The sequence below is a fragment of the Anastrepha ludens genome, chromosome 3 (assembly GCF_028408465.1).
Source record: "Anastrepha ludens isolate Willacy chromosome 3, idAnaLude1.1, whole genome shotgun sequence".
Classification (NCBI taxonomy): Eukaryota; Metazoa; Arthropoda; class Insecta; order Diptera; family Tephritidae; genus Anastrepha; species Anastrepha ludens.
In genome coordinates this window covers 99,124,755-99,148,651 of record NC_071499.1, presented here as the reverse complement: position 1 = coordinate 99,148,651, position 23,897 = coordinate 99,124,755, and the positions used below count along the sequence as shown (strand labels likewise).

The window sequence follows — 23,897 nt, the reverse complement described above, 5'->3', positions numbered from 1 at the left end:
TGTGGGATGGACAGAGACATGGTGGGTGGGGGAGTACTGTTATGACAGGGGTGGCTCTCTCATCAGATGACCTAAACAGTGGGTTGGTAACAAGCAGATGCTACTTTCGACGTATTGCATCAGGACAATAACAGAAATTGAGCTTAGTGCTCAAACCGCCTCCCGACGAATACTTAACGGTTGTACCGGGGGGATCGGTACTTTGACGGTAGGAGGTTTAGTTCGGGTTAAAGTCCCACACTGACGGGGTTAGGCTTTCGATGCTTCCTCCTCGTAAAAAAAAAAAAGCCGACTCCGAACGGCAGATATTTTTATGAGGAGCTTTTTCATAGCAGAAATACACTCGGAGGTTTGCCATTGCCTGCCGAGGGGCGACCGCTATTAGAAAAATGTTTTTATTAATTTTGCTTTCACCGAGATTCGAAGCAACGACCTCTCTGTGAATTCCGAATGGTAATCACGCACCAACCCATTCGGCTACGGCGGCCGCCGTACATTACTATACATTGAATAAAATGTGCAACTGAGTTCGCTAACCGATCAATTAAAATGACAAATAATGGAAAGTGTGCAAAAACTAAACAAAAATCCTATTACAGTAAAGGTATTATTATTGTAAAAGAAACAAACTGTACGCAAACTTTCTGGTTGCTATATTTACATGTTGCTGCAATTACTTACCGTTATATAAACAAGTTGGTTTTGGAACTTAAGAGTATAATGAAAAAGAAAAAAATTAAATATGTTTTGCATGGTGTTTTTAATCAATTTAAAATTATTTGTAAGGTGTACGCAGGACTTTATGGGCTATGTATATATAATTGGCGCTTACAACATTTTTTTGTGTTTGGCCGAGCTTCTTCTTATATTTGCTGTGTACGTCTTGATGTCGTTCCACAAAGGGAAAGGCCTGCAGTTTTAGCTTTTTTATGGTAGAAATACATTCGGAGGCTTGCCATTGTCTGTCGAGAGGCGTTTTCTACACTTTTTCTATCATTTCTATCAATTGGTGTTTCGTGCCCAGGACTTCGAGCACTCCTGTGCACTTCTAAATGGTCATCAAAAACCAAATGGAGAACCTACAGTTTCATATTCACTCCTAACGACAGATATATTTAATAAAATACACTGGAATACAAAATATAGAGACTTTTTGGATCGCTTGCATAAAACGGGCATTTGAAGGTAGAAATCCTAACATGCTTCTGACCTATTCGCTCAGACTTTGTAGACATTAAATATGGAATATTCATTGAAATTACGAAAAGAATAAAAATTTCGTATCTTTAATCTCACAAAAGATTTTGATTAAAAATCAAGATTAAGGCTTTCTTAATGTTAGTTTTTTAATATACAATAACATTTCAATATACATATATTTTTAGAAGTTAGGTTTTGATGGCATAGCATGACTTCATTTACACAATTAATTCATGGTAAGGACGAGCTTCTGTAGGTCGTAAACAAGTTACACGAACTTCAGATTTTAGACTTCAGATTCATGTTGACTGTATCTGTAATAAAAGGAAAGAATCTAGATTATATCACTTAAATATATATATATATACACCCTTTCTGGGTGTTTAGCCGAGCTCCTCCTATTTGTGCGTTCTGATGTTGTTTCACAAATGGAAGGACCTACAATTTCAAGCCGACTCCGAACGGCAGATATTTTTTATGACAGAAATACACTCGAAGGTTTGGCAGTACCTTCCGAGGGGCGACCGCTATTAGAAAAGACTTTTTCTTAATATTGGTGTTTCACCGAGATTCGAACCTACGTTCTCTCTGAATTCCGAATCCCGCAACAATATCACTTATACCCTATGATCAAAAAGTACCGGGAAAGTTTAATTTAAACGAACCGCGCGCGTGGTCGGTATATTTTTCTTATGTTGGTCGGACTGTAAGACACACATCTGTCTTATTTATCCGTTTTCAAGCGTTTGAGAGATGCTGTACGTTGCAAACCGCCGGAAATGTCGGCAAACAATTTTTGGATTTTGCATGATGATAACGCGCCATCGCACCGAGCCCAAATTGTGCTGGATTATTTGACCGAACACCAAGTAGATACCATCGTATTTCCTGATATGGCCCCGTGCGACTGCTTTTTGTTTCCCAGCTTCGTTTAAAAGCTTCGTGGAAGGAGATTAAACGTTGACACATGTGTGTTGCTTCAGACGGGTCATATTTTGAAGGAGATAAAATAAGTTTGCCTGAAATTTAACTCTGTTTTGTTTTATTTAAACATTCCCGGTACTTTCTGATCATAGCGTGTATATTGGAGGTTGAATTAGTTTTAAAGGTGACTCACAGATGGCGCTATTTATCACTTTATCGCGTTGGCAATACTGAATATATATTCATGACAAAGCCTCATCCCTAGGCTTTGTTTATCAGTATCTGTCATTTCGCTGAAGTATAAACAACGCAGTGTTTTCGTGCTCCGAGTATGTCAACTTTCGTGCCGTCGAAACGCAATTTGCGGGAAGCTTTGCTTTTCTGCTTCAATTTGAAAAAAAAAATACAGCCCAAGCCCGTGAATTGCTGCAGGAGGCCTACCCAGACCATACTCCGTCGATTTCAACATGTGAGTACTGGTTTCGACGATTCAAAAGTGGTGATTTTCACACCGAAGACAAGGAGCGTCTTGGCCAGCCCAAAAAGTTCGAGGACGCGGAATTGGGGGAATTGGTAAACGAGGACTCGTGCCAAACCCAAGAAGAGCTTGCTGAATCATTGGGCGTTGATAAATCAACCGTTTGCAAGCGTCTAAAAGCGATGGGAATGATCCAAAAGCAAGGACATTGGGTCCCGTACGAGTTGAAGCTGCGCGACGTCGAACGGCGATTTTTTACGTGCGAATTGCTGATCGAGCGACAAAATCGGAAGGGTGTTTTGCATCAGGTGGTGACTGGCGACGAAAAATGGATCCACTACGATAACCCAAAACGCAAAAAATAATGGGGTTTGCCCGGCCACGCATCAACGTCGACGGCCAAGCAGAATATTCACGGCAAGAAAATCATGCTCTGCATTTGGTGCGATCAGGTCGGCGTCGTATATTTTGAGCTACTCCAACCGGGCGAAACAATCACGGGGGATCGTTACCGACTGGAATTGATGCGTTTAAGCCGGGCATTGAAAGAAAAACGGCCGGAAACGGTAAAAAGGCACGACAAGGTTATTTTGCAACATGACAACGCTCGGCCGCATGTTGCTCAACCTATCTAAAAATACCTTGGAACGCTTGGCTGGGAAGTGTTACCCCACCCGCCGTATAGTCCAGACATAGCTCCCTCCGATTATCATTTGTTCCGGCATATGAGTCTCGATTTGGCGGACCAGCGGTTCTCCTCGTACGAGGCTACCAAAATATGGGTTGAGTCATGGATAGCCAAGCAGCGGCCAGAATTTTGGAGAAACGGCATCCGGAAATTGCCCGAAAGATGGGCGAAAGTTGTAGCTAGCGATGGCCAATACTTCGAATAAAATATTTTGTACCGTTTTTTCACAATAAAGCCCCAAATCTTCGAAAAAAACCTTTAAAACTAATTCAACCTCCAATACATATAAATATTTTCGAGCAAAACTATCTTAATATAAGAACCGTTAATTCTAAATGCAATAATATATAAAACTTCGGGTGTTGCCACAAATATGAAATTTTACTTACGAATTTAACTATGAGAGCGTTTATCATTCGGATAACTGCATTAATAAAACTGATTCGGGAAGTGAAAAACTTAATTTGGTTACTTATTTGATGGCATAGCATGACTTCATTTACACAATTAATCTACGGCTAGGCCGCGCTTCTGTAGGTCGTAAATAAGTTATACAAAACACGTAAGGTAGACTTCAGATCCATGTTGACTATATCTGTAATAGCAAAGAAAAAATCTAGATTATATCGTTTATACATATATACACATACAATATTAATATAAGAACCATTATTTTTAAATGCAATAATAAAACTTCAGGAGTTCCCACAAATATGAAATTTTACTTACGAATATAACTATGAGATCGTTTATCATTCGTATAACTTGTAAAAATATTTGTTTAAAAATCTTTTATTAACAAAAAAAATAGGCATTAATTTTTCTGCATACAATTCATGTTCACGGTGTTCACGGAAGTGAATAAACTTTCTGACAATCATTACTTTAGCAGTGAATCCGAGGGCGGTTCAATAAGTACCCGTGTTGGATGACAGGGGAAGTTGATGTTAGCGTCGTGTGCTGCCATCTATCAAACGACGGTAGAACAAATTTCATACTGGTTAATAGGTTGGTTTGGATTTAGCAGCTATTGGTGTAAGACAAGTTTCGTGATTTTCGGTAAGATAAAAAAAGCAGTATCGTTCGGTAATTCGCTTTTTGTTTTGGGATGGGAAAAAATGCGAGAAGATAAAAGCAAAATTGGATGTTGTCTATGGGGACGCTTGGCCATTTATGACCACGGCGAATATCCGTTTTTGATGAGGGGAGATCAGGACGCCCGGCCGACGTAGTTCCCGAGGAAATCATTCAAAAAGTCAACGACATGGATCTCGCTGATCGACGAACGAAAGTGCGCGAAGTAACAGAGACCATATGTGTATCGACCGGAGCGACAATTAATATTTTACATGATAAGTTGGCGATGAAAAAATTGTCTGCCTGTTGGGTGCTCACAAGCAACAACAAGCGGATGCGGCAGAAGCTAACTTCGAAGCAGTGTTTGGATCAATTTAAGGGATGATGAAACCTGGATTCATCATTATACTCCAGAAACTCAGCAATGGATTCCTCTCGGTGAATCTGCTCCAAAGATGGCGAAGACAATCCCGTCGGTCGAAAAGGTATTGACGACGATTGTTTAGGATGCGAACGGCGTCATCCTTATGGATTTGAAAACAGAAGAACTATCACTGGACAATACTACAGTGAGTTATTTGGCCTCTTTCACAAAAAATTGAAAGAGACTCGGCTGCATTTGCTGCTTCTTTCACCACGATAACGCATTAGCACATTCATCCGGAGTTGTCGCCACCAAATTGCACGACTTGCTACCGATGTACCCGATCTGGCTCCCTGCGACTTTTTTTGTTCCCTAACATGAAGAAATGGCTCGCGGGAAAAACATTCCGTTCAAACGAGGAAGTCATCGCCGAGACAGAAGCGTATTTTGGAGTTCGACAAATCCTATTTTTTGGAACGGTTAAATAATGGCCGGAAGAAGTGGAAGAAGTGTATCTTTCTAAAAGGGGCTATGATGAAAAAAAAAATGTTTAAATCGTGTCTCCATTTCTAACACGGGTATTTCTTGAACTCCCCTCGATTCTTATTTCTATGATTCAAGCACCTTACAATTTCTGAGTTCAGCTCAAGATCTTTTAAAGAAAGAAAGCGACGTATTAGGCTTAAGGGTTCACCAGAATCTGCAGGGACTGTCTATCAGTAGGTTTGTAATTAAATAAAAGGCCACAGAATATGGTTTTGGGCTTGCGACCTTCCAAAAATATTACTTTAATATAAAAAAAATTGTGTATTACAACTTTTCTTTACCTCTACACCTCGCTATACTATATTCGAAACATAACTATATACATATATACCATATATATATTTTAGAAAGAGAAGGGCAGACTTGGTTGAAACAAACTTGGTAATATATTGGCAGAGTCTCGCCAAAATAGTAAATAAAATCTTTTTCAAAGATATCAACTATTATAAATGCCTTTTTATCTTTCAAGGATTATGCCAACACAAAGTTGGTTGCTGAAAATGAGGCGGAAATAAAAGATCTTATCTTAGATGAGTTCGCGAAAACTTGTTAACGCTGTAAATAAATTGGAATATTCAGAAAATTTTGGCCGTCAATGCTTCTAGTCCATCGACGTCTATATTCATTTACTCTGCAAGTCTTATGTTAATAATAGTAGATTAACTTACCTTCGGGACGAGCTTTCGGTTTCGGTAAGCCTGCATCTTGCATCAAATCAAACGAAAATGCTACATTTGACACCATTTGATCCACATCCTGGGGCGTAAGATGAAATTCGTATAATGGGACAAAAAAACCACCAAGCAGCCCCATTAATAAACACAAGTATACACCATCTCGAAAATCTGAGTTAAGATCGGTAATTTCAAAGTTCAACTTTGTTAAATGTTTGTTTACAAAAGTTATAAGTGACTTTTTAACGACAGATAATTTATCTGGAGCGCAATCAAATAGCGTATCGAAAGCATCTTTGTCACAACGCATTCCCACGTCATCATATTCAGAAGTTATTTGCTCTTGGAATTTTCTAAATCAAAATATTTTTATAACTTTCGCCTTTATACATCATAATATTTAAAAAGAAACTTACTGAGCGTTCAAAAGGCCACCACTTTTCTGAGCGATTACAACATTAACGAAAACATTTTCCGGTAAACGAATTGGGGCCCTAAAATATCGAGCTAACGCAACTAGTAAGTGTAGAATAGCAATTAAATTCTTCGAATGTACACTTTCAACCGACCATTTTGGTATCTTCTGATGAAATCCTAAGGTCTGCAAGTAAAGTTATTATTTAAATTTAATTTATAAATTTTAAGTGTTAGATATCTCTAGAATTTTCAAAAACATCTAAAACGAGCAATAAGACAGAACAAGGAAATATATATTTGGAAATCCACATGCATTCTAAATTAAAGGTATATGAAAGAGTTATAAAATTGCATCATTAGTAAACTATAAAATGTTTTGACTTCATATTAATAGTAGTGCGTTCTCTAAAGTGGAAAAACATTACTTCATCCAAAATAAACTGAATACAATTCTGAAAGATGTCCTTTGCTACTTGCTCATATGTTTTGCGTCGATATCTTTCCGACCAATTTCAGCTGCATTTCCTCTGCACATGTCGAATAACTTATTCAAGGATTTCAATATACTTGTGCTGATCCATGATACAATCAACACTTTTTAGCCCTGCCATAAGTTGTGTTACAAGTTAAATACCGTAGTTTTATTTAATCATGTCAATATTAAAAAAAAATTAATTTTCAATCGAAATGGTCAAATTTTGCTTTTACACAAGCCGTCAAACGATTATTGCAGCACGTACGGTTTCCATGGATAGTGACGCCGCTGCTCGAACCAAAGATTGTTTGAGACTCTCTAAATTTCTGTGAGGTCTTCGACAGGCAATGTTCTCCAATTCTGACCACAAACTTTAGTCCAACGGATTCAGATCTGGGCTTCTAGACGTCTTCAGTTGTTGTTGTTGTAGCAGCATAAGCATTCCCCATTCTTACATACGGGGAATGCTGCTGGAGTGGTAATCCTTGGCCGGATATAAATCCGGGTCGTTTCGGTTACGTAGAACCGACTGCCGTGGAAACGTCTTCAGTCTTAACCACTGCTGGGTGATTTTTACCTTGTGGGCTGGAGCGAAATCTTGCTGGAAAATGCAACGTTCTCCATTGAAGTGTACTGCTCAACTGCTCACCACGCCTTCTAAAACATCCTCCTGGTACACTTTTTCCCCGGGCTGGATGGTGGCCACGCTGAACCCTTCAAACAACATTTTTTGCGTCATTAGAAGTTTTAACGACAGAAACTCCTTCAACAGTGAACATTCTCTCATCTGTGAAAAGAATACTTTCATGTGCGTTGACCGCGTACTACCGAAGAAGTTGTTTGCATCTGTCAAGCATGATATAATTTTCTTCAAGCACGTTGTCAAAATGTGACCAGTTGAGCGAAGGAGGACTTTTGTGTGGAGATCATCTCTAATTAGTCTTGACATGGATCTGGTCGATATATATTTCCCTGGGCATGATTTTCTGCTTTCTAAGGGAATATCTGCAAATTCTTTCCCGAACGGCTTTTATGACTGCACTGGTTCGAACCACGCGAAGACGACCATTTACAGACACTTTTTCTATCTGTCACTGCAGACGTTTGGGAAAAATGATTGATCGTTCGGTAAACCAACATTCTCGAAATATTATGTTTTTTTCAGCAATTCGTAAATCTGACTTGCACTTTTACCACTTTTCCTTAGCCCCCTATCTAACAATGGAGCCAAATTTGCCACGAAACTGAATATAATTTATGCATACGAACAAAAGCAAAAATAACGGAACTTTTTACTGCCAATTTGTTCTCGCCGTATGCATTACAAACTTTGTCACAGAATTTATGGCAAGATTAGGTATATAGGTCCTGTACTATGGGGAATTAATATTACATGCCGTCTCACTAAATTAATTATTTTCATCTGTAAATCGTTTTGGGCCGCGAGTTTGAAAACAATTCTTGAAGTTTAAAGCAACCAATATTTTTTTGTATTTCTTTGTAGGTTTTGTTTTTGTTACGTAATTTTCGATCAAGTCTCTGATTTTACTGATAATATGTGGAAAGTCATATATTTCTATAACTTCACCGTTTTTATCTTTATCACTCGCAAACTGTTATAATTTAATAATTTTGCTCGCTGGTCAGTTAATGGGAACCCTGCTATTATTATGAACAAAACAATTTCAATGATTCAAGCCAAATGCGAGTGGCATTAAATGTAATACTTCCATCAAACAAATAAAACAACGATGTGGTGGCGAATGACCAAGACACTCTGAATGTAGCAGCGAGGATGGGGAATTAGGTAGCGATGCCCCAGCAATACCAGCACCCGACCTAGATGAAGTGCGAACACACATTAGGCGACTCAATAATAACAAAACCGCTGGAGCAGACGAACTTCTCGCCGAGCTATTCACAGCTGGAGGCTGGAGGCGAAGAGCTGAAAAATCGCTTGCAACAGCTCCTTTGCAGAATATGGTCGTATGAAAGCATACCAAGCGACTAGAATCTGACTATGCATTGCCCAATACATAAGAAGGGTGACCCTGCAAGTTACCGCGGTATAAGCCTGCTTAACATCGCATAGAAGGTCATGACGTGCGTATTATGTGAGAGAGTTACGCCCATCATTAACAAACTGATTGGTTGGATAAGTGCGGCTTCAGACCTAGTAAGTCCACCATAATCCAGATCTTCACAATACGCCGAATTCCTGAGAAAACATACGAAAAACAGTTCGATATACATCATTCGAACCTCTTCGTCGATATTAAAACCGCCGTTGATAGCGCGGATAGAAATCACCTCTATCCCGCTATGTCTAAGTTTGGTATCCTCGCGTAAGATGACGTTAGGCGCTGAATTGGAAGTAACCTCACCGAGCTGTTCCAAACGAGGTTTCATCTTACTGATAAAAATCTTCCGCGTTGCCGCTAAACCGCTTTGATACTATCTTTCACAAGATTATCATGCTACTAGCATATGCCGATGACATCGACCAAGTGCTGCAGGACCTGTCAGCATTCGAAACACCAGAACTGGCACCAGCGAGTGCAGGACAGACACGGCATTGGCACCTTACCGTTGCACGCCTGTATGTTCAAACATGCACCCAATTATCAATTAAGAACATTTCAGCAGTTTAGTTGTAATCCAATTTGGCATATAAAAGTTTAAATTAATTGTCAATAAATTAGTGTCAGATTACTTAGGCAACCCTTGTGTTGCAACCCAAAAAAATTTACATATTCTGCTACCCGGGTACCCCGACGACAGTTTTTTTTGGTATAAGTCCTCTATATCCCGAAATAGTTGCATACATTCGATAAATATTTATTTATTTATGCTGTAAGAACATATTTCTAACTGAATACATCAATAATATTATATAAAGCAACTTTCGTACTCCTATAACAGGTATAAAACGCAGGCAGCCAGGTGGATTCAACTTGAAAGGTAAGCGAAAAGGTCGGTCTTCCTAATCTTTTATATCTGAGGTATGTTGGAAAACACTTTTGAAACCAATATGGTTAAACATTTTTAAAAGCAATATAGTTCAGTTTTCATCGTCGTTACTTCGCAGTCATTACTAAGATAGTAGATTGTGTAACTTTATATTGTGTTATGTATTTTCTGAAATTTGTGTATATATACTATATATAATATATAAACTCTCTCGACAGGTAGAATCGGTTTATAAACACTGGCGGGGCTCGTCCGTGCCTATGTTACAATACATTACAGGCAAATTTACCTATGATCACACAGCTACTATACTGCACCATTGTTTAGATAGTCTCTCCTTTACAGTGTGTATTTCAAGAAGTATAGTAAGTATATAGGCGGAAATATGTATACGAAGACTTATTTACATACATTTATTACGTGTTTCAGACAGCACCAGTACAATATTTGTGGCTAAAGACAAAACGGTTTGGAATAAAACTCCGCAATCAAATCGTCAAACTCCTGCGAGAAATATCGTCAGACAAAGGGCCACAGAGGAATACAGAAATATTAACAATTGCCGATACATTTATAAAATTATGTCAATCGAAACCGTTGATATTATCATGCGTTGCACGAATAAAAAAGCAGAAGCTATGTATGAAGATTATAATAACAAAAATCCTCAAAAGGAGCCGCGCATATGGAAGAAAGTTACGGTAACAGAAATGTATTCTTTTTTTGGAATTTTGATATGTGCGGGTGCAAATAACTCGAACACAAATCACGTAGATGAAATGTGGAAGAAAAGCTCATTCCCTTTATACCGTGCAACGATGGGACGAAGAAGATTTCAATCACTTTTACGGTTTAAACGTTTTGATGATCATATTACACGCCGTATACGAGCAGCCACAGACAAAGCGGCACCAATCACTGATGCATGGAACATGCTGAATGCAAATCTAGCAACAATGTACACTTGACTATTGATGAACAGCTTTTTCCTTAAGTGATTTTGTTTTACAACAAAACCAAAGCCGTCGTTGATACTATGGATCAAATGTGCATGAGATACTCTACGCTATGGTGAACTTGCAGATGACCGCTAGCTTTCTTATACAATATGTTGGATATTGCTTGTGTAGCTGCTTACGTCATTTATTATGAAAATAATATGCTTTCCAGCAAAAGCAATCGACACAGAGTCTTTTTGCGCCAGACTTCAGAAGAGTTAGCTAGGACGGTGATTCAATAGCGAGCTTCCAACCAGCAGGTTATGCGAAACCACGCAACTAGGCTTGCAGTCGAAAGTTACTTCGAAAAACCAGTAGCGGTGGTAGTACCTGCTGACAACCAACGTCGAGACGTTACTGGCAGAAAAGTTGTAGTTGCAACGAGTAGCCTATTCGTAGGCGAAGATAGACAAGGAAGTGTTATGCCGAGTGCGAGAAGCCCGTTTGTGATGAGCACTCAGATCACTAAAGATCAATAAATGTTTACATTGCGATCAGTAATTTTGAATTACGCTAAAGATTAATCATTAAGGGGTTATACGCAGTTATGAAGCAAATAAAAGACGGGTTGTCAAGGATTTATCCTGAAAAAACTTCAGAATATTTTAATTTGAAAATTTTTGGCGGTTATAAAAGCATCCTTCAAGAACGTAACAAAATTTTTTATTTATGAAAATGTTGATTATAGAGCGCGCTGCAGGCGATTTCTGGAACCTCCTTTAAAAAAAGACGATTTACGGTGTACATCGTAACTCAGGATTGGATTATCTGAAATCAAAAAACCAAACAAATTTTGTTAATATATTAGATTATCTAGTAATTAATCGTTCGGTTAATCAAAATAGTGAATTTTCACAAAATGACAGCTTTTAAAAGAAATGATTTCGATTTTTACGTTAAAATTTGGCCGTAAATTGATTATAAAATGGAAAATAAGTATCAGATTTACAAAAGGAACGATTAATTACTAGAAAATGTATCTTTAAAGATTGAGTTAAAACGGTTGACCGATCAAACAAGCCGTTTTCGAGATATCGTGTACACCGACTTGAAAAATGCCGTTTTGAAAAAAACACGTTTAAAGTTTCAATACCTACCTTAAAACGTGCCGAGGCATCTCTACATATTTAGGTATAACTCCGAAAGTATTGCTTAGATCTACTTCAAATTTCGTGCGTATACTTTTGAATATATGTACATTACAAAAATGCAATAAAAAAATCGATTTTTTTTAAAGTCATAACTGCGTATAACCCCTTAAGACTTAATTATTTATATGTATTGCTCTGTTTATTACTTTCATTCTTTACTTTTATTAATTTTTCACGTTTTACTGACTGTGCAAATAGTGCAATGTCGATGTTTTTTTCGTAACAATCACATTGCAAAATGTAATAATAATTATTATATACAGTATATTTATTCAAAAACAATTTAAAAAGAATATAATTTATAATTAATTACTAATAATACTTATTTACTTTTTATTTGTATAAGTAAAGATATTTTCATGGCATAATACATGAATCTCTTGTTTTCTGTATAATAGGGGTAACCCGGGTACCCGGTGGCTTATACATTTACTTTTTTTCAAATGCAAAAAATTTTGATGTCAAACATTTTTTCAAAATATGTTTAATGCATATTTAGATATACAAAATAAGTCAAATCATGGGGATCCATAACGAGATAGGCCTATCTCTCCTAGGAAAAAAGTTATTTAACAAAATGTACGCCGATGGGCACCCGGGTACCCGGGTGGCAACACAAGGGTTAATCTCATTTATAAGCTTCTAAAAAGAACCTTCGAATTTGACTTCGAAAAGCTTCCAATAGTGAAAAAGTAGCAGTTATCCTTCTCAACACTGCCAGGTTGCAATCAATCCTCGAATATATTGACTGGCTATCTATTGCTAAGTAAGATGTAAAACGAATTGTGAAGAATTACGGATGTAAGAAACTCTACGTGTCACACCCGACTGTGAATATGTGAGAGAAAATTATTACCACGCGAAAGTTGCTGAGGATTTTGTCGTATTGGGATAATTTTGCACCAAAGCTACGCGAAGGCACACACAAACAACAGCTGATATTTTTGCATTGCCGCCATTCATCGGGCATCAAAAGTTCCACAAAAGGAAAAAACGGCGACACTCAGTAACGGACTTTTAAGCATTCGCCTGACCTAGTTTTCTTTTCCCTATTCGCTATTTCCAGCCGCCGTATCCGAATGAGTTATGTCATCATTTTTTGTGTACTTGTAGGACATTGTTATTATACGTAAGATATTTGATTGTTGTCGATGAATTTTGTTTATGTGAGGTCTTTTTGAAGTTTGTCCTCATTTATTTCGAAACTCCATTTCACAAACCATTTTTTTATATTGTTTGGGTAGATCTGTAATTTTTTTGCTGCGGTTGAAAGATTTTTTTCAGAAGACAATAAAATTCTGTTGTTGTTGTCATATATATACGGGGAATGCAGCTGAAGTAACAGTCCTTGGTCGGATATTAATTCGGGTCGTTCCGGTTACATAGCATCGTCTGTCGTGGAAACGCAAATTGGGTCGTCTGCAAATGTTTCTCTAGTTCAGTTAGTTAAATAAGACGAATAGCCGTGGTCCTAGAATGCTGCCTTGAGAAACTCCTGTTCTTATTGGATGTATTCGTTAGTATTTATCATTGTATTTTATGTACAATAGAACATCGTTCAGTAAGATAGCTCTTGATAATTAAATAATACGAGAGAATATTACAATATTAGTATAAGTAAGAGACCTTTGTGTTTATTTTCCATATCTGAAGTTATTTCTGGTTTACGCGATGTATTTGTTGAATAGTTTAAAGTTTTTTTAATTCGAAAATCGTATTGAGAATGCTATTTTTCGAGTGAAGGATTTACGTAATGTAAAAATTTTTCGGCCGCCGCAGCCCAATGGGTCGGTGCGTGACTACCATTCGGAATTCAGAGAGAACGTAGGTTCGTATCTCAACAAAAAAATTAAGAAAAAGTTGTTTCTAATAGCGGTCGCGCCTCGGCACGCAATAGCAAACCTCCGAGTGTGTTTCTGCCATGGAAATGCTCCTCATAAAAATTATCTACCGTTCGGAGTCGGCTTGAAACTGTAGGTCCCTCCATTTGTGGAACAACATCAAGAGGCACACCACAAATAGGAGGAGGAGCTCGGCCAAACACCCAATATATATTATATATATAAAAGTTTTTTTTTGCAATTTTTGGTATAGTTGGAAGTAGGCTTATAAGTCGATTTGAAGTTAAAGCTGTTGGATTTTTACCCGATTTTGGTAGCGAAATTATTTCAGCGACTTTCAATACTTTTGGAAAGTATTGTAAGCGGAACATACTGTTAAACAAATTTCTAAGGAATATGTATGCTTCAATTGGTAGCTCCGTAAGTGCTTTGCTCGTCAGCATATCATATCTGGCTGCTTGTATTGCTTATTTTTGTGCTGGTATCAGTATGAACATTATTATTCATGTCAATTTCGATAAGACTTTTTTGAAATAATTTACCAATGTCACTGCGTTTTCATCATTTTACAGATGCCCATGTGTTATCATCTTTTCTTAATAGTGGTTGATTGCTTTATCTGGTTTTTAGTTTGTACTTTTTGTACATTGCGAAATGTGTTTTCAAGCTATATCAAGTTTTCTGTGGAGCAAAAACCGCTTCAGTCGTACTGTACCAGTGAATACGAAAGGTAAGGTACGGTGCACGAGACAGGGCTAGTTCACTGAGGCGGCAACCCTTGGTCGGGAAACCGAGTCATTCCAGAAACGTAGAACCGACTGCCATGGGTATAGTATGGTGTCAATGGTGGCTTCAATCATGCAATAAATCGATTGTTAAGCGCAGTGTATGACAAGTTGTACCGTCTTGTTGGAACTAAATGTCGACGATGATTACCTGATTAATTTTTGGAAACAAAAATTCAGTCAATATGCTCGATAGCACTCGCCATTCACCGTAAGGGCAGCTGCTTTCGACCGATGATGCCCCAGTGCCCTATAAACTTCGCAAAAATATATATATATATATATATTTTTTTTTTCAAATAAATTTACACAGTTTATTGAGATTTGTTCTGGCGCTAAACGATTCATGATGACTAACAGTTCGGTTCATTTGATTAGAAGCAATAATTTTTACGTAAGAAAATTGTTATTAAAGAAACCGTATTTGACCTAGTAACTGACAATTCAAATGAAGATTGTCCTTTGCTGTTGTTGTTGTTGTTTTTAACAGCATAGGTAGCCCTGTCAGTGTAAGTATATCATCGGTCGCCTTCGTCTAGCTCATCTAAGGGTAGGCCCAGGAAACATGCTGTTTCGACGGGTTGGGTCCAGAGGGAGAGGGGGGTTAGATGAGTCGGTTTGAGGGGGCATGTGAAGAGGTGGTTAGTGTCGTGCGGGGTACCTTCACATGCCGGGCATGTGTTTGGTATGTTGGGGTCGATTCTGGATATGTCCTTTGCTCGAAAATATTACTTCAGCTAACGGTATTTCGCAGCAGTAAAACTTCAGCAGTTTTTATATTGTGCCTGATTATTGGCTTACTTGAGTAGAGGCATTAACCAAATAAAAAAATAATAATAACAAATATAGGAAAACATTTTTTTATGCGCGTATTTATTGTTTAAAGCTTAGTAGTTTATGCCGGCACTTTGTTTAAAAATTACTTCGATAATACGTTGATGAATGGATTTGTACAAATTCTCCAGATAGCCTAATGAAATTTCAGACCAGGCCGTTTTAATGATTCGAATTAAAGCACTTTTGTCTTCAAATTGTTGCCTATTCTCATACACCTTACGAGCAAGCCATCCCCATAATTTTTCAATAATCAGAATCAGATTCAGATCTGGGAAATTTGGTGAACATGTTAAAGTTTACACATTTTGGGAGGCAAATTGACCACACTTGTATTATCGTGCTGAAATAATGTAAAAAATCCAAATGTTTGACAAACTGTTTTCTGTCTTCTTGTTCTTCCTTCTTGATTGGCGCGATAACCACTTAAGCGATTTTGGCCGGGTTCAACAAAGCGCGCCAGTCGTTTCTTTCTCGTGCTAAAGGGCGCCAATTAGATGCACCAAGTGAAGCCAAGTCCTTCTCGACCTGATCTTTCCAACGCAGACAAGGCCTTCCTTTTCCTCTGCTACCACCAGCTGGTACCATATTAAATAGTTTCAGAGCCGGAGCGTTTGTATCAGTATTGTATTTGTATTTTTTCTGGCTGCAACATTTGCCAATTCTTTAATTCTTGCTGTTGGAAGTGCGGAATTTGAAGCAATCCAAAGGATTTTGCAGGGAAACCCAGTGTTAAAGCCATCGAAGTTCTGCCTTTATAGTTCATACCATAGGAGGCACATTGTTTCACGTAAAAACCGACAACGTTTGGACTTCAGCCAATCTTTTTGGCAATTTGGTGATTTGAAAGTCCCTCTGAGGTCAAGATATCTATATGTCCTTTTTCTCGATCTGTCAATCCTTTCTGCTTTCCCATTTTATTAGAATTAAGGAGTTTTCGGCCAAACACAAAGAGTGATTAAAAAACCTATCCCTTTTCACAGCTCTAATGCGCAAATAATGTAGGCAAACTGAGTGCCTTTATTCAAGTGAACCAATAAATCAAGCACAATATTAAAACTGATACAATTTTACTGCTGCGAAATAAAAATAGATAAAATAACATTTTTATGCATGTTTACTTTCGAGCAAAGTACAATCTTCACTTGAATTATAATAAACCCTTGGTTACTAGGCCAATCAATGCTTTAACATGCATTCCATGCATTCCATAAATCTTATTGTCTCTTTATCAAATGAAGCAGACCTTACTGAACATAAATGTCAACACATTTTGCCATTCTCAGCTATTATTCCATAGTTATCGATATCGAAATTTCTCATGCAGTCAAAAAAACACCCGATATAAGAGATTTTATTTGATTCAAGTAATTAATATTTTAATTAATCAAAAATAATTAAGTCATTCGGATATTTGATAACATATTATGTAGATGCATATTTTTACTTACATGATTAACTGCATTAAGAACAACATCAAGCTTTTGTCGTTGCCCTTCTTCAGACTGTGTTACTTCGAGTACATCAAGTTTTTTGCCTGTCAGTTTCTCCCATAATTTATGTAAAACCTAAAAGAAATTTGAAATAATTCTAAATTTTCAGGTGTGTACAGTTGCTATTTATATTTCTGGTATTGGGCAGTTCCAATGTTGTTTGCATTAGAAAATTGGACATATTTTACTATAAACGTACTCAGAACGATTTTATGATATTAGTGATCCATATTAATGTTGTTCACAGGGGCTTTGAAAATTCATCTTTAAGCCGTGAACGCTTTCGTGCGATTATTTTCCACAAATTTCGACGAGGATTAACAAGGGAAGAATTAAATAAATTAATTATACGGCGAGCCATTCTTTCGAGGAATACGAACGACTTAAATGAAACTTTTTTAAAAATTGACAAAATAGCCAACGATATTGGCCTCTTCGTTAACGAGTGTAAAACGAAATAAATGATGAAATCAAGGCGGCACACAAATGCACAGAATCTTCATGTAGGTGCATATACTTTTGAAGCGGTGCAACAATTTAAATATCTAGGTGTTATGTTCACTTGTAGCGGTAACTTAACACCCGCAATCAAAGATCGCGTCAACGCCGTCAATAGAGTGTACTATTCACACCTTAGTTTGTTCAGGTCTCGTCTTTTATCTAGATCTACGAAGCTGACCATGTATAAAACTCTTATACCACCAATTTTGACATACGGTTGCGAGGTATGAAAATTAATGGCAGTGCGCTTATTACTAACTTCGAAAGGAAAATTTTAAGGAAAGTGTTCGGACCCATTAAAAATTAAGATGGCAGCTACAGAATTAGGTACAACTCGGAATTGAACGAACTTATCCAAGACGAGACAGCTGTGCGTTTTGTAAAGGCGTACCTTGAAGTGGTAAAATAGATGTATTCGCGCAAGATCCCACACAATTAAAAAAATTAACATAAAACCGTTTTCAATCACAAATGTTAGATTTTCCATTACTATGCCAGAAATATAAATAGCAACCCGCATAATATAAGTCCAACCTGTCCGTCGTACAAATCTTCTTCAATGCTTTGTACTATAATTCGTTGCTCAGCTAATTCGTCATTCAGCCAGTCGATTAGAATTCGTTGGAGTTTAATAACTTGAGGATCATTTAAAGATTGCGGGTCTATTACCGCTCGTTGCTCCAACTCTTGCAATGTATAGTCTTCTGGAGGTATGTCAAACTGATTGGGCAATCCTGGCGATTCGATTGCATGTTTTCCTTCCTCTTCCACTTTTTGAACTTAAAATGTTAATGTAAAGATAAAAAGTGAAAGCTCTGTTAATGTTATTGAGATCGAAAATAAGTAATTTTTTAAAAATGGGTAGTGTTGTCGAGAAATATTAACATAATCTAATAAATTTATGAATAGCTATCATACGACACCATATCTGCTGCTAACCCTTTTGCATATTGTTGCCCCTATTATGTATTGGAGACATTTGTCAAGTTGTTGATCTAGTACTAGTATCGGTATTTGTATTATGCAATGCGATTAATATCGGTGTAAAGAAAAAGGCAGACAATATCCCTGAGTTTAGATGCATAGATAGAACAAAAAATGTGTCCTACTCATATAAAATTTACACGAGTAAAGAACAGCAGACCAACAACAAAATTAATTTTTGGACTGGATTGGATTTCCAGGTGTAATAGGTTGTGTGGAAGGCACCTATGTGCACATTTTAGCTTCTAAGGAGGAGTTACAACCCTTTTACATAAATCGAAAAAAAAATTTTAGCATAAACACTTTAATGGGAAGTAAATTGTCGTTTGTATTTATTTTTAATACATGTAAATTTCGTATAATTCAGGTTTACGACTGAACGAATGAACATAACTTAACATAACAGACATTCACGAACCACTCATGGCCTTTATATGGAATAACAGCACACTCAAGGAAATGATGTCAAATAATGCAGGAGAAAATACATGGCTTTTCGGTGACATATTTTTAAGCATAAACTAATGACTGTGATGACTAATGACAATTAACAAACGTATTTGTGAAGCCGGGTTTCCGTTGAAGACATACATGATGAGAGATGCAGAAAGTGGCAGCCGAGAAGGCCGACACAAAAAAAAGCGTTGAACATAATAGAGCATTGCCAAGAACATAATAGAGCGAACTTTTGGCGTTTTTAAGTCAAAATTCAAATGCCTATATTCCGAAGGTGGGCTTTATGTTGAACCAGTGAAAGCAACTATAGCTGTAACCATTTATAACATCGGGCGTCGCAGAATATGATACCTTAAATTATAACGAGGAAACAGATATACTCGTAAGTTCGGATTTTATATGAACCAGCAATAATCATATAGCTTAAGAAATTAACAATAGTTTACGTAATAATAATTTAATTGAAAAGTTCTTTATTGATTTAAAATCAACTAAAACAGTTAAAATTTCATTTAACAAAAAACAATATTTCATATTGCATAAAGCCTCTTAAAGTATTTACTTAAAACTCAAAAAATTCAAACCTATTACCGAAGTGTGTTGGCTTGGTCAACACAGCTTCGATGAGGGCGAAAACCAGCTTGGTCGTCTCTTAGGGAGAGTTCGTCGATATCTTTGAGCCTGCTTTGTATGATTACGGCTAAAATTGTGTAGATGGTGCTAAGTAGGGTTATTCCTCGCCAGTTGCTGCAGTCACGCAGGTCGCCTTTCTTGGGCAACTTCACTATGCTGCCTTTTGTCCAGAACGGAAGCAGCTTTTCATTGCTCCAGACGGCGGTGATGTGGGGATGAAGAATTTCCGCTGCTACTTGCGGGTCGGCTGTTATTAGTTCAGGCTGTATGCCATCTTCGCCCGCTGCTTTGTTGAGCTTCAGCTTCTTAATTGCATCCTTAATCTCCGTAGGCTGAGGCAGGTTGTTGCTATTTTATTGTTGGTTGTTGTGCTGCCCACTTCGAAGATAGGTATACTGCTGAGAGCGATGTTGCTAGTTGCTTCAAAGTGCAGCAAAGCACCATTCAGATGTCTGGTCGGCTGCTTGCTCTTACTCCGCTGGTTGGTTGGGCGGCCAACTATGTGGTACAGCTGTCTCATGTTGTTTATTCCTGCTGTCGCTTCGGCATCGCTAGCAAGGCCTTCAACGAACTTTCTCCTATCATTTCTGGCTGATTTTTTTTACTTGCTTCGCCACCTCCCTGTAGGCTGGCCGAAGGGAGCCATCGCTGATAAGTTGCGATTTAAGTTCGTTTCTGCGCTGAATGATGCCCCAAGTGGTGTCAGAGATCTACGGTTTGCTGTTGATGGTCTTTATCGTGCCAAGTTTTCCTGAGCGAATTGCCTGAGCGTGTCGTTTGTAGCTTCCCAATCAGTGTTGTTGTGGTTGGTGAGCAGCTTCTAGCGAAAGGCGTTAGTTGTTTTTTTTTTTTGGTCGCGGGATCGCGCAGCAGGTGGACGTTGATTTGCTTCTGCATGCGCGGTGTGTACTTTTTCTTACTGCATTTCAGCTTGATCTTGATGTCACCGGTAATTAGCTCGTGGTCGCTGTCTATGTTGGCTTCCCGTCTGTTCCTGACTTAAGTCACGAGCCTCTCCACTTACTCACGCAAATGGTTACGAGTTGTCCCAACAGGTGAGGTCCAAGTAATGGATTTCCTTGTGGGAGTAGATTGAACCACCAATGATAAGCTGAAACGTCTGGCACACATCAATTAGTCTGCTACCGTTGTTATTACGTGATCCGCAGCCATGCGCGCCCATGATTTGTTTTAGGCCAGAGTTGTTATTGCCTATTTTCGCATTGAAGTCACCCATGAGGAAAGTTATATCGCCTCTGCGGATGGAGCTAAGTGTGGCCGTTAACTGTGCGTAGAACTCAACTTTGGCAGCACAGTCATCGTCCTCTCTCGGCGCGTAGCATTGTACAATGCTAACGTGTCGATAAGCGTTACTGCAGAAGCGTGCTAGGATTATGCGGTCTGAGATTGGCTTCCAAGAATGCAAGGTGTTACGCATTTTCCTAGAAATTATAAGGCCAACGCCGCTTTCACCTCTGTCATCCTTTCCGCTGTGCAGGTTTGTGTTGCCATACGCTGACGTGCAGGATCGCACAGATGGTTGAGGACTTCGCTAAATTTGGTGTGTCTGCGCGCCACTGATGCAATGTGTAACTGTGTGTTTTTCTTTTTGATTGTTTAGCTGACAGAATGCAAATAATGCGTAGATATTGTGCGGGAGTAGGGATGGAAAGGATAAGGGGGTAAGTAGGTAAGTTCGGAAAAGTGCGAGGACCGTGCTTGACGTGGGATTCGAACCCACAACCTCTGGGATGGTAGGCTAGTGCATTTACGCTAGACTACCGAGGCCGCTGGATTTACGCAGATTTAAATACTTATGCAAATTATTTGCTACCACTTTTCTAGTGCGCATAATGTTCGCTCTTCCGTTGGACCTCCGATATTAAAACTTGGCTGTTTGTAGTCATTTTTTTTTCTTTTTTTCGTCTTATATGTAATATAGTTAATCTGCACCTACAGAATTGTGTGTACGAAATTATCATGCTTGAACGTGCGTATATTAATGCAAAAAAAACTATATACTATGTATTAGTTCGTTCGCGAAAATGTCCCATTGTTCGTCATTTTGCCAAAATTTCTGATTCTCCCTTGCAATTGATGAGTTGGATTCCGCTAAATGCACTCGAACGAGCTCGAACTGCTTCCTAGCCGTTAATATTACTGATCTGGAAAATCCATCCAAACCATTTCTTAATTATCTACATATACACATTCAGGTTTTCACATTTACTTACAATTAATAAATTCGCACAACTTCTCCTTCCAAAGAGGATAATAAAAAATGACAACTGGTGACGAGCAGATGCCTCACTTTGACGCGTATACTCGATACAATAAAATAAGGTAGTAGCCGATTTGTTTTTTTCTTTCACCTTGTACATGTGGCTGTCAGCCCAGAATGAAACAAGGCGAGTTCATTTTTTGTTTTCTACTTTGCCACTACTTTGACTTCCGACAGTTTTCAACAGAAAATCAAATTTGCTGTGACTCTACCGTTAGGTGACACTACCGCGACCGGAACGACCCGGATTTCCATCCGGGGTGTTTCTTATTTTATTTTCTGGAATATGCTCAACTCATCTTCCAAAAAAAGGAAATCAATTTGTGAAAATCGCTGTATCCGTTCCAAGTTACGCTTCAGGTCGGCCCTTGAAGAGCATTTCAGAAAAAAAAAGAAAAGAGCACAACTTTCATAGATAGATTGATAATAAATAATTAGCACTAATGCAGAATCATCTTCTCAACTATTTGGAACTCTGCTTCGAAGATAACTGGTGTCCACGAGTGTCTAATTAGCACTCTCACGGCAGTAGGGTCTCAGTTACCGGAAGGAGCCGGATTTATATCCGGCCAAGGATTGTCACTCTAGCAGCATTTCCCAAACTTGTATAGATAATGTTTGTGATGCTACAACAACAACAATATATAATATTTAGGAAATTACAAATAATTTGAAGACTAGTCATGGTCATGGGTATACTCTTGATGTTGAAGTTTTTTGGAGTTGTGCAGAAATAGAAATGCTTGGATGTCACACAATAATGCTTATGATATTATAAATGTGACTTATTTGTATCTCAAATGAAAGTGCTTAATGATCCCGAACTTAAAATCTATTGTAATAATCTCTATAAAAAATAATAGCAATTTCTATAAAAAATAGTATTAATCTCTATAAAAAATAATAATAATCTCTATAAAAAATAATAATAATCTCTATAAAAAATAATAATCTCTATAAAAAATAATAATAATCTCTACAAAAAATAATAATAATCTCTTTAAATAAAAAATACTGCGTATTCTGACAAAACATGATAAAACATTTTGATAAATAGTATGAATTATAAAACAAGTTACATGCTTGCTGGGTTAACAATTGCTTTATGCATTCCTCTTCTACGATATTTCAGTACAATAATTAAGTACGGTCGTAAAAAACCTAATTTTTAAGATTTTCCTGGGGATTCTATAGGGACCTTAGGAGTTTCGGACCTTGATCTTTCTATTTGGCGTGATATAAAGAAAAATTTATCCTCCGTTTTTTTTACCACGGTCAACCAGACAGAACTTTTCCCGAACCATCTGTCACAAATGAATTCAATAATGCGTCACACCATGTACATTAACGGTGTGACCAGTCGTGGTGATTCGTAAGTAGCGTAATTTCTGCCCGTACAAAGAACAAGTTAACATATTCAACTATGGCATGGCGATTCATAGTTTAATCAAAATTCCAATAGTTTTAATTATATTCATAGAATCTAATGATGCTATTGATATCTTAAAAACAGATGTTCATGTTTATATGTAAAACCTACCTTCCTTTGTTCCTTTCTTTCGACCTAATGTACTAAATTTATCCCAAAAACTTTCTTCCCTTTCTCCACTTTTCACATTACCAATGGAATGGGGAGATTTTGAGCGCCGTAAAGACATGGCAGATATAAATTTTCTATGTGAAAATATTGAGTTTTAATATATCAAACTTTGGGTGTATATATACTTCCTCAAACAATCTCAAGCTGCTATCGATATATACATTATCGATATAATGTACATTGCTAATGCTAAGTTCCCACGACATTGCTGTTTGTAATATTATAAAATTCGTTCTCAATAATAATTCGCAACATACAATATGTGAAGCAAATTATCTCATTGACAGGAAGATAATAAAATTTCAATAGCCGTACAAACTATAAAACCTTAGTTGTCTTCCCTAGTTTCAGAAATTGGATTGCTTTTTAATATAATGCTACTTGAACAGCGGCCGTAGTAGCCGAATGTTTAATGCGTGGCTACCATTCGGAATTCACAGAGAGAACGTAAGTTAGAACATCGGTGAAACACCAAAATTAGAAAAAACTTTTTTCTAATAGCGGTCGACCCTCAGCAAGCAATGGAA

The 23,897-nt window shown here is 37.7% G+C and overlaps 1 protein-coding gene across 1 annotated transcript; it reads right to left on the bottom strand.

Moving 5' to 3' along the window:
- Positions 1 to 1,258: 1,258 nt before the first annotated feature.
- On the bottom strand, positions 1,259 to 23,533 carry LOC128858580 (beta-parvin). The gene is made up of 7 exons (XM_054094973.1): positions 23,311 to 23,533; positions 17,951 to 18,195; positions 16,874 to 16,990; positions 6,368 to 6,552; positions 5,946 to 6,304; positions 3,680 to 3,885; positions 1,259 to 1,514 (listed from the first exon to the last, which is right to left on the bottom strand). The coding sequence occupies exons 1-6, from the start codon at positions 23,426 to 23,428 to the stop codon at positions 3,809 to 3,811; spliced, it is 1,101 nt and encodes a 366-aa protein (XP_053950948.1). The 5' UTR covers positions 23,429 to 23,533; the 3' UTR covers positions 1,259 to 1,514; positions 3,680 to 3,808.
- Positions 23,534 to 23,897: the final 364 nt, after the last annotated feature.